The sequence below is a fragment of the Rhipicephalus sanguineus genome, chromosome 2 (assembly GCF_013339695.2).
Source record: "Rhipicephalus sanguineus isolate Rsan-2018 chromosome 2, BIME_Rsan_1.4, whole genome shotgun sequence".
In the NCBI taxonomy this organism is placed as follows: domain Eukaryota; kingdom Metazoa; phylum Arthropoda; class Arachnida; order Ixodida; family Ixodidae; genus Rhipicephalus; species Rhipicephalus sanguineus.
Genome location: NC_051177.1, coordinates 123017622 through 123029904, shown reverse-complemented (window position 1 = coordinate 123029904; position 12283 = coordinate 123017622). Strand labels below are relative to the sequence as shown.

Below are 12283 nucleotides of genomic sequence, written 5' to 3'. Positions count from 1 at the left end.
AAACTTATGCGGGTGCTGGCGGTCGAATTGAATTGCACATGCGTTTTCAAATACTGCCATGGCAGCAGAATGGGCTTGACAGCTTCACTTACATGTATTACCAGACTGCAGTTCAATCCGAGTTTTTATCAGCTTTTCACATGCCATATGGCTGCTGTGAAGAGGCTTCATCAGCGCAGCAACAAACCATAAGTGTGGTCACCAGCTTTCAAGTTCAACAAATTTGCCTTATTGCGATAGCAGTTATATGGACACTCTTGACGGATTTTTGCCGTTGAGGTCATGTTCCGTATAAAGTCCGAATTGATAACAACTCCCCGCGCATCGTATGTTCTACCCGCGGGTAAACGTGCACGAGCAGGGGCGATGAACGCGCGGCTGAGGCAGAGATCAAACGAGCCGGCTCATCTCTGTCGCTCAGAGGGCACATGCAATAACACCCCCCAGCGTGTTAGACCTGCCGTCAAATGATCAAGCAGAGAGGGAAAGCCCCGCCCGTCTCGAACGAGCATGAAGGGATGCAGGGGGGGGGGAATGTTGCTCGAGCAGCAGCTGTGAATTTTGATTTTAAGGGTGTGGTTGCAATCGCTGGCGCGCGTGCTATCTCGGCAGGCATCAGCGATCGGCTCATTTGCCCTTCTACGTCCTGCGCTCTCAACGCGAAGAGACTGTGCGAAACGAGCATCTCTCCCTGGAGCGGCCGTATTCTCTTTCACCAGCGTTTTGTAGAGTTACGCGATATCGGATCCAAAACAGTTAGCTGCCAGCCTTCCTTTGTATAATATTACAATTAGTTGCTATCGCATTCATTGCTTTGCCCTTGGGTGAAACTGTGATTTTCTTAACAATACTGAAATTAGTTATATCTTTTGTACTGTCCCGTTATTAGGATATTTTTTGCGACTCCTTCCATGTAAAACAAAGAAAAAGAAGCCATCTGCAACTATCTTTCGTATAAAAGGCAAAATTTCAATACAAAGAAGTTTCGATACAATGAAGTATATTGTCACTTTTACCAACTATGTTGTATCAAGCTTTAACTGTTTTTCATATTGATTCCAGTCGATATGTGACTGATAGCCCTAGTCAGACATGGAAGATGTTATGCTTACCTAAAAGTGCATATATTTCAGACCCATCCAGGATGTCTTCATACTCCCTCAAATTTAGAGCAGTCCTCATTGAAGCATCGACAAAACCTGCAAGCAAAAGAAGTTTTTTTTTTCAGTGCCAGAAACAAAACTAATGACAAGCTATGCAAAGACTTCCAAGCAAAAGCAAATAAAGCATTGCATAAGCTTCACAGAGAGCCTCACACAAATTTCACGTGGTATTCCGTAATAATTCCTCTAATTTGAATTTGTTCCTTTCCTGTCATTCGTTACAGTAAGTAGGTAAGCTCTGTCATAATGGTGGCAAGCAATTAAATAACATAGGCTGAAAATAACAGAAGCAAGAGCAGTAAATCATAATAACTACTTTCTTTTTAAATATAGGTATGTCATACAAGTAGTATTATGTACCCTACTCTAAGATTCAACATATTCGTTAAAGAGCAGGTGAAGAACCAAGCTTTCGTTTCTCAGATTCTACAAGGACCCTTTTTGCAAACATGCAGCCCCATGCAAAGGAGGCACTGTACTATAGATGTACCAATCATAGGAATTGTATTTCTCCTTCCACGAAATTCCTGCAAGAATTTTACAAGGATTTTAGAGCCTTCAAAATGCAACAAAAGCAGAAAAACACCAGGCCTGCGCGGAGGAAAACACAGCACAGTCACAGCGAAAGCTGGAAGAGTGGCCTTTCTAGAGCCCTTCGTAAACTCTCTTGGGGCAACTACTACAAGAACATTTGCAAGGTACCCACTACGCCATAAACATCATAATTTTTGTGAACTAGGGAAGCACCCTATGTCATTATTCGTCATTCTGCAGGGAAGCAAGGTACCCGCTACACACATGTAAGGCATTATGTGCACTTTGTTGATGCTATGGCTGATGACGATGAAGAATTATGGCTGAGCCCTTTGTAACGGCTTGGATTAAATGACCCACTCCTTATGCAATTCACATTGTGTGACACCTGGATGTTATTTTGCTCTTCTATCCCACTATATCACATCTGTTAACGTGGTTCCTTGCCCGACGACGCTCGTACAGGCTCTTTTTGCAAAGGAGTTTCAAGCACCGGCGTGGCTCTGTGGTAGAATACTCAACTGCCATGCAGAGAGCCCCGGATCAAATCCCATTCGATCCTGGATATTTCTTTTTCTCATTTTGCGCGATAGCGGTCACAGACCCCCAGCAGCGGCGGCGGTGGCGGACAACTACGCCAGCAAAATCGGCTATTGCTGTGGGCACATAACAGCTAAAAAAGTGACCAGCGAATTGGTTATCTGATCTCTGATGCAAAGGTTAAAATAGGCATAGCCTTTGTTTTATCGTGATTATTCAATGAAAAGACTGCAGAAAAATTTAACTGAGCAGTATTTCTCTTTCCAAATGAAATAATTACCTATATTAAGTGCTTCACTTAACAATTTGAACCATAATGCAAATTTGATGCAAATTTCGACATGTTTATCGCAAATCTTGTGTATTGCATTGAGGCAATTCACCGCCTTTGGGAGTGGTGCTCGTTAGGGATGTTTGCGAGCCACCAACAGGTTCCCAGTTTTTTTTGTTTCTTGACAAACTAGGCACATAACAACGTCAACTGCTACACCGAAAGATTGTGACGATAATGTATAACCTTTCTGCAATATCTGAGCATGAACGAAGGTGCGGTAAGCGCAAAATCTTTTTTTCAGAGAGAGAAATGCCCCTGCCTGCAACGCAGTATAGAAATAAACGACGTAATAAATTGCTGACTATTTGCACCCACAGAAAAAAGCAGGAAGCTTGCACACTAATTGCTGACCTAAAACAGCAAGAAAACGCTTCATGATGCTGACATCTGTCACGACAGCCATTCAAATACATCACAGTAGTAGATGGCAGTGACACCAGCACACTTTCATCTGGGCTGTTCGGCCTGCCGTTGTGATGTACTTGTAGTGGGGTCACGTGCAAATTTGTGAAAAGGGCAATTACAAAACAGGTTTGAAAGAAACCAAATAAAATCGCTTATTAATGTACACCAGAGATCTGCGTGATTTTAAGTTGTTAATCTCTGTTGTCCAAATCCAAGCCTCGGTGTTTTGTTTGTTTCTTTTTACAGCAAAGTTGTATATGGCTGGGCGAAACCATAATTCGTCTGTCATTTGTAAGCAAAAACTCCTAGTGCGCATATGCCACAATAATTGGGCAAAGCCCAGTGCTCACCATTGATCCACTAATAATGAAGAAAGGGACACACGGGCGGCAAACGCCAATTAAGGTTTTTGGACAGACGTAACCAATAATTTATGAAGACTTTAATAAACCATCGGGATTAACCTAATGGTAAACACTGGGGCTGCTTGTTTCAGCTTCACTAGTTAACTATCTGTACGGAGTGCTTAGGCGGCGAGTTTCTTTTTCTTTGTTTTTGTTTTTTTTTTTTGCACACTGCATGCAACGTATGTTGAGGTAGCCTGAAACACGTCATAGACACCAAGCCTTGGACACTGCATTGTTTATGATCATTTTTTAAGTGGCATTGTGGTCATGGAACACTTACGGCACTTTCTATGGGCATGCGTACGCACGCACTGAAAGTTTCCGTGAATCCAGTGCAATGCTCACTGTGGTTTTCACCCGTCTGAATTTTTAGACATAAAACCTGCAGCAAAAAATCACCGCCGAAGCACCCCGTGCATTTCTGTCAATTAATGTGAGAATTTAATATTTCAATGATTAATGTACAGTCAAAATTCCAGATAAAGCTGTTGTAGCTGTCACAAGTTAATGAGGAATTTGTTATGAAGGAAACATTACAGTGAGACGTCCTGCCTAAAGAATTTCGAAACATGAATTATTAAGCGGTGGGTTACTTGAAATACAAGATGTAACCTTTGAGTTTTAGTCACTTTCAAGCAGTGGTCAAAAATCGAAGTACTTATCCAGAGCATTGGGAGATACCTGTAGTCCAGTGGTAATAAGTGCCTCTTGGTGTTTAGGGGCAAGAAAAGCTTCCACTCAGAGCAAGTAAACTATTCAGTGCAGTAACACATTGCTCATGCATGCACCAAACTATGCATGCAATAATTATGATGCAGGTAAAAGTATTGCTTTGAAAAATACCTTTATTGTATTAGCATTTACTATTAATCACATAATGTACAAACTGGGTATACAAAAAAGCACAGCATTAACACATTTCACGAAAACTAAAGTTTTTCAGGACCAATGTTCTTTTCCATAAGGTAAACAGAAGTTTGGCACACATAAGTACCATTTGATGTCAGTCACATGTCGCAGAAGCCAATAAAATGAAATAAATGACCCCAACTGAAGAAGCATATTGTAATCTCAGCAAAACATGCAGTGAATGGACTAAAATTACAGAGAAATGAATATCCTACGAACACTCAGATTGAAATATCGAAAAGTTGACTTTAGATACAACGTGCACATAGAACGATTAGAATGTCGAGGTTGCTGATTTACTATTTGTCTTGGCCACTTGTACAATGCAAAATCAGTGTTTCGGCACCATTACAATCAAGCTTTTGATTTGAAGGTTCACTCATGTGAGCCTCAGCACAGCACAATAAAGAAAATAGAAAGCAAAAAGCAGCCATTTGGCACATTGTTGATCATCGCTACTATCTTTTAAATATATGCTGTTTAGGAGATGTTGGTGCTAGCTATTCATTTTTACCCGAGTTCAAAATAGCGAAGGTCACAGTCACGAAAAAGAAAATCACATAATACTGCAGTCAAGGGAATAAAATCTGAATTAAATGCACGTAGTTTCTGTCAAGCCATAACAAAAAACACATATACCTGGTTCATTTGATTTAAAAATACTCATATGCATGAAGTCCAGTTGCACAACACTAAATTTCAGACAAAGCCCAGTCACACAGACATGGAATACCTCAATTAACACAATGCTCTTATTACCTTGGTGATGCGTCAATATTGAAGGTAAACAAATAGCATGAATAAACTAATAAATACAAGAATTAACTGACTGAGACATTGAATTTGAATTAAACGTACAGCCTCTGTCGAGTCATAGGGGAAAAAAGCATAAGTACAAAGTCCAACAACACAGAAACGAGATAAAGTTCAATTTTAAAAAGAAAAAAAAAAAACTCATAAGTACTTTAGACAAAGTCCAGCCACACGAACACTGAATATCTGAAGGATGAACTTGTCGGCTAGCTGGTTGAACATATTGTAGGGGAAACAGCGCGAAAGACAAGGACAGTAAAGGCACACATACAACCACACGCAGCACTACGTGTGGTTGTATTTGTCTTTTGCGTTGTTTCCCCTACAAATATCTGAACTGACACAACGATCTTATTACCTCAATGATACATTAATATTGAAGATGAGTAAATAGGATGAATGAACAAATAGAGGAGTTCACTAGACCGATTCGTACATCTCTCACGTAAATTTTCTAAGCATGTCATCGGTTACTGAAAACTGCACACACCAACCAGATTTCAATGTTAACGTTGCGTGAATACGCACAATTGCATCTACAGTTTTTACGGACATTTTGTTTCTGTATTTCGTTTTTCTGCAAGATACCTGGCTGAAGATCCGCTCTACTGCTGCATTTGATAAGGGGAAGGAGAAGGTGAGCTAACGCACAGAGAGGTAACTCTTTGTATCGTCCGTCTCCTAGTCCGTTCTCATGCTTGGATACTCTACTCCAGAATAATGTGCAGTTATCTGGCACTTTGCCATCATAGACAGAGTATTCCATCCAGACATGCATTAATATTTTTCTGTACTGTTGCTCTATAATTTCTTCTTTTTCTTGCAAGAGGTGTTGGAATGGAAGCTGCTCACACAGAAAACGTGCGGTCTGCGACAGCACTTTTGAAGGGTGGAGGGCACCGATGTCTTGAAAAAGCTTTTGACTGCCAGGAAGACGGTTTTCCACTTCCCGCACCAAGGCATTTCAGAAATCCTGGCAGCTGCTTCAAGTTTTGAGTTGACATCTCATTGATGACCAATTCGTCACTCTTGCAACAACGTGCAAGCTCGTTACCGAAACATGCACCGAAGTCAGTCACACCGACGGAAAGCTTTTGCCTCTGTTTGTTCATAACCCTCGACTTTAGCGTTCGGTGGTGCACAAAGTTTTTTGTGAATTTTTTCCGGGTCGGCATTAAGCAACTGAAAAAATGTAGACATGCTCAAATTCAAAAACAATGAGAGACAAAAGTAAAAAATAAAGGTAGCTTACATCATCATGCAGCATGTCATGAAGAGTGCGAGCCTCATATCTGACTTCCTGTGTGCCTTCTCGCATGGCACACTTGAAATAGGCCTTTAGCATCTCCCAATTCTCGAGAAGCCTCTTAATAAGGCGACCTCGAACAAGCCACCATGCGGCGGACGCCTTTCATGAAAGGCAAATTCAACTTCTTTTTTTTTTCTTTTCTTCTTCCTCCTCTCTAAGGTTTTCATAAAGCTTTATGTAATCATTGCGCCGCAGTGTGCTGGGCAAAAACCAACTGGGAATTTCAGTCAGTAGGTAGCCCAAATTGGAAGGCAGAACTTCAAAATCTTTTTACACACACAGTGCCAAGGAGCGGCACACGCACTTGTTTAAAAGACACAACTGGGAGATTCCTTTTTAATTCGTGACCACACGTTGTTACGTTAACCCACCATAACACATGCTCCGTCACAGGCAATTCCAATGCAATCGCCAAACACTGGACGGTGCTCACAAAGACATTCAGTGAGGGCAAGGAAGAGCGCCTCCCCAGTAGCCTGCACCACTGGGTACAATCCTAAAAAGACAGTTAAGATTTCCCCCATACCTCTCAGTGAAATACCGTGCGCAAACTGCAAGCAGCTTTTCCACAGCCACATCGGTGCTCTCACCTACCATGAGCGCAAATTTTTTTCCTCTCGTGTCTCCAATTAGTTCATCTTTCAAGCAAGCTGAAACAACTGAATTTATGAGAGCAGTGCACTTTGTGTGATGAAGGTGTAGTTTTTGTAAGGTACTGCCAGCGCCGTTATTTTAATACCGTCACTAAGGTGATCAACAGCTGTGGTTGAGCAGTGGCAGCACGTTGTCACAGCTAGCTGCAACTCGGCACACTTTAATTTATCTGACACACTTTTAGTTTTTTCCTAAAGTTGAGTGCCTGGGACACTGACTGAAGCTGACTTTAAAATCTCCTTGTGTTGTGCTCCTTGAGCATGCTATGTTAGGATGCCATGATGTAGCTTTTAAGATTTCCAGCAGAGCTTGCAGACGAGAAATTTTGCATTTCTCAAAGTCATGTCTGTCAGCCATGGAAACCCTTTCTCCCACGAGTCCAATATTTTCTGCTGTCGTATGATTTGCTTGTTTTTTTTAGAACGCCAGTGCGCTTCATCACTGTCGGAATCGCTGTCGCTGTTTTCTTCTCTTGGCTTGCTTTGGCAGTTCATGATCATGCAGTCTTCCTAGCCTAGAAAACAATGAAATGAATATAAAAATAACCATTAACATAGCATATGAAACGACACAAAACAGGTGAAGAAGACAAAATGTTATGACAACAAAGGAGCCTGCGATGTGCTTTTAATTATGTATTACGCATTCTGTGATGCATCTATTCATACCCTATGAAGAATGTAATTAATCTACTAACCAAGTGTCTGTGGTGGTCTCATGACGTGGGTCACATCAAAGACTGCACAACAATGCGAAGAATCCGGTGAAGCGTGAAGTCGAAGTCGGCACTGGGTTACAACGAGGCGCAGACAAGCTCGCGCGCACGAGCTGATGACGCTTTAGCAGACAATCAGAACCAGCGCCAAAGCCGAACTGAAATGAACATGGCAGCCATGATGTGTCATTGATCGCAAAGAATAGACTTCGAGATTTGAGGGTACTGTCGCTTAGGTGTCAATCTGGCAATAGCATAGTTTTATACTGTAGGAACTAGAGGGGACTCTGGCATTAGTGTCTATGTGGGGCTTTTTGAGTTGCGCTTCAGCCACCATGGGAATTATGGGAAGTACAGGCTTTGGATCTGCTTCGGATAGATTTTGTTCTTGAGATTCGCGGCACTTGTTTACTGAGCTTTAAACAAAATTATATAAAGTTATTTTCAATAAAGTTTGCTTCAGTCTTTTAGTATTGTACGTGAAACAGATTGCAGAAAGCTTGTGTGACCTTGAGATTGAAGTGAAGGCTGGACAAATTCAACCACCAGGGTATGCATTGCTCTGCAATTCTGTCCCCAATTTGGCATTACAAAATAATGAATTTTTTTTTTTTACAACAGTGAAAGCAAACACATGTTTTTCCCTCAAAAGTATGCATCATCTATTTATGGAAATAAAAATACTGTATCAAGTGAGAAACAATAAACGTATCATCTGTTGCACTGCCAGGCATGTTTGCCGATGCAAAGAACGATATTGAGAGCAGCGGTGCATCCCTCGCTCCACTGTAAGGCTGAGTCAGAGCGGTGTGACAATGCGTCTACTTTGCTTCACTGTCGCTGTCATTTTGCTGCCGATTTGACCGAGTCTTGGCAAACTTGCTTGTAAAAAAAAAAGTCAGTTTCACCACAAGGGCGAAGCAATGAATGCGATAGCAACAAATTGTAGTGTTACACGAAGTGAGGCTGCAGTTAACTGTTTTGTATCCGATCTTGCGTAACTACCAAACGCTGGTGTAAGAGAATACGACTACTCCAGGGAGAGATGCTCTCTGCATAGTCACTTCGCGTTGAGAGCGCAGCACGTAGAAGGGTATACAAGCCGCCCGCCGTAATGGCTGTTGAGATAGCATGCGCGCCAGCGATCGCAACCGTGCCCTTAAGGCCTGAACACACGTACGCGTTGCAGCGCGTCAACGCGTGACTTTCTGACGCGGCGTCGCGCCCTCTCCCTATGGGGAGAGAGGGCGCGCGGCTACGCGAAGCTGCGCGCCCTCTCTCCCCATAGGGAGAGGGCGTGACGCCGCGTCAAAAAGTCACGCTTTGACGCGCTGCAACGCGTACGTGTGTTCGGGCCTTTAGAGTCAAAGTTCAAAGTTGCTGCTCGCGCGACATCCCCCCCCCCCTTCCCTCGCGTCTTTTCAAGATCATTAGAAGACAAGAGGGGCGTTTCCTGTCTGCTTCGACGGCAGGCCTCCCATGCAGGGCGATGTTATCACATGCACCCTCCGAGCCACGGAAATGGGCCGGCCCGTTTGATCTCTGCTTTGGCCGCGTTCGTCGCCCCCGCTCGCGCACTTTTACCCACGGTAGAACATACGATGCACGAGGGGATCTTATCAATTTGGACTTCATACGGGAGGGACATGACGGCAACGGCAAAAACCCGTTGAGACTGTCCATATAATCGCTATCGCAATGAAAACGTGAACTCTATGCAGTTTCCTGCACTGGCATGGGATACTACATCTGTGCGGAGCGGTGCGTAAATGATGCTTTGCTAAAACTGTCAAATACAACCTGTAAAGCCGCAACGTCATCGGAAACCAAGAGAACTAGTGCGCTTCAGTCTCTTCCAATAATAAGGAACCGCTTGAGTGCTTTGCGCCGCACCCCACTACCTACACCAGAGACACGCCGTATGCGTTACTGCGGCGGGATACAGCTGCTGCACAAAGAATGGAACGCAAACTGTAGGAAAAGAACAGTAGACAGTTCGGTAGTCAATGCAATCTAATCCGAAGTCTGTACTTCCCATCATTCTCATGGTGGCTGAACAATAGCAGCGCCAGATGGCCCTCTAGTTTTTATAGTATGAAGCTCTATGAGCAACAGTAATTGGAGGATGATGATTATGGCAGCTGGCAAGCCACGCTATCTATTGCATAGCGTGGAAAATGACCACAATGTTTGTTTCACAATGTAAAATATTGATACTTCACGTTGCTATTGACATTTGAATTACTTGATAATATCTGAATTTATTATGTGTATTAAGAGACCTTGTTATATGCTTTGTACCACCCTGCTAGAACCCCTATCATTGGGGTTAGCATGATTGAAAATAAAATAAAACAAATAAGTAAACTTGGCAGTGCCTTTGGCAGAACCGAGAAAACTATGTTCAAAAAGCGTCACAGAGATCCTTTAAAAAAATGCAGCATGGCGGCACATGCAATGGCTGCTGGAGACCATGCAAGCCAAATCTGCACAGGCAGAAAACCAGGAGGTTATGTGGCCTTTTATGGCCAGCCACATAAAAGTACTCACCTTCATAAAGCTGTCGTTGGGCGAGCAGGTAAAAATGAAAAGCCTCCGCGCCTCTCCAGGGCTGGTCCAGTGGCCTGAATGAGGCGGTACCCTTAGTGTCATCAGACATCAGTGCATTTAGTGCCAGGCTAGCCTGTGATGAGAAGGTAAAAAAAAGGTGGTGATCATTATTACAGAACTGAATTTTGTTTATCTAACTCACTTCGCAGGTCTTAGATGTAGGCCCAAAACTACAGAGGCCGTACTGCATTTACTTGACTGTAGTTTTTATAGAAAATGGGTAAAAAGATGCCTGCACATTGCAGTCAAATGCAAAGCCAAAGCCACAGTGTTTCTTGCGTAAGCATCAGAGGCCTCATTATGACCAGTAAGTGTGGGCATAGCATGCACAAGTGGTCTGTCTGTGAAAGGCAAACACCATTACGCAGAGAGCAAGAAAAAAAGCAAAACAGTCAAGTAAAACAAGAAAATGCAGCAAAAGATAAAGTGTGAGAAAAGAAATCAAAAAGCGATGAAAACAGGATTAAAGACAACAAATAATGAAGCAAACCTAAAAGATCAAGTTTATAAAGGATTTCCACACAGGACCGCTAGCACAGAAGCTAAGTACTGTAGCCATTATGCCACGGGTGCATATGTCAATAGAACACCCTTAAGGGGGGACACTGCTCTTAAAAAAAGCTTTTTATTTCTTGATCGATCTTGATGAAACTTTCTGAGTTTATGTATATTTATGTGCTGATTTCAAATATGCAATTACTTTTCTAGTATATTGTGTAGTTTTTAAAATACAATATATTTCATGTACCTTTTGGGGAGCAAGATTATTTCTAACTGACTGTGTTACAAAGTAAATCAGCATGTCACGATAATCTGCAATCGGAACTGTGTGCAGTGCAACAAAAATGGATGTTCTAAACCCATTTGAATGAAAGTTATGGTATGTTGAACATTAGCGAGTGAGTCGATTTCAAGCTAGAATTTCACTACTGAATGTTCAAAATACCATAACTTTTGTTCTAATGGGTTTAGAACACCAATTCTTGTTGCACTGCACACAGTTCCGATTGCAGATTATTGTGATATGCTGATTTACTTTGTAACTAACTGAGTTTAGAAAAAATCTTGCTCCCCAGAAGGCACATGAAATATCTTGTATTTTAAAAACTACACATCATACTAGAAAAATATTGCATATTTGAAATTAGTGCTCAAATATACATAAACTCAGAAAGTTTCATCAAAATCGATTAAGAAATAAGAAACTTTTTAAGTGCCATGTCCCCCCTTAAGAATATGAGCGTGCAAGCTGGTGCATTGACACGCAAACATGTTTTCATTTTGCCCCCGATGCACAGGCCTGGCCAACTCGACGCCATGTCATCATCGTCTTGTGTTGCAACGATTTAGGCACTGCTCCGCTGGTTGACAGTACAGCAATAGATGGCACGCTATCGAAATGTAGCAATGTGCTTGGGCATTCCAAGTTTACTTCATCAGTGAAGAGCCTTTCATTTTGTTGTATGGTATTTTTTTTACCCATTAAAATTTTCCTTGTGTGGCTTTTCTGTAGATTTTCACGGTATGTTGCGTGTGGTTGTACAGACGAAGTACTGGCAAACTTGCATGAGCAACGATTTCATTCGCAATTGTCTTAAAGTTTAGTGATTTAAGAAATGTGAAATATCAAATGAAGTCAGCTACATGAAGACTGATATGTTGCAATCCGCACCGAGCCATAAAGCAGCCGTTCTAGGAAGGTTGCCATGTGTTTTACAAGCGAGCAAAACGTGGCAGCCATCCAGGAGAAGCTGATTTCTGCAGGCAACGACACTACTCTATGCTAGTTCTCTTTTGGTAGCAGCTAGTTTTCCCATAAGCAAAGGCACCTTCGCATTAGTATAAAGGAACTGATAACTGATATTTCTCGACCCAGTTTTTTAAGGCGCA

At 42.2% G+C, this 12283-nt stretch overlaps 1 protein-coding gene across 1 annotated transcript in view; it reads right to left on the bottom strand.

Moving 5' to 3' along the window:
• The window catches only part of LOC119383615 (WD repeat-containing protein 35), a 65029-nt gene that overhangs the window by 7376 nt on the left and 45370 nt on the right, over positions 1–12283 (bottom strand). The window contains exons 29-30 of the mRNA XM_037651872.2: positions 10334–10466; positions 1113–1199 (exon numbers count right to left, since the gene is read on the bottom strand). Of these exons, the coding sequence (XP_037507800.1) occupies positions 1113–1199; positions 10334–10466 (220 nt within the window). The remainder of the gene's footprint in view (positions 1–1112; positions 1200–10333; positions 10467–12283) is intronic.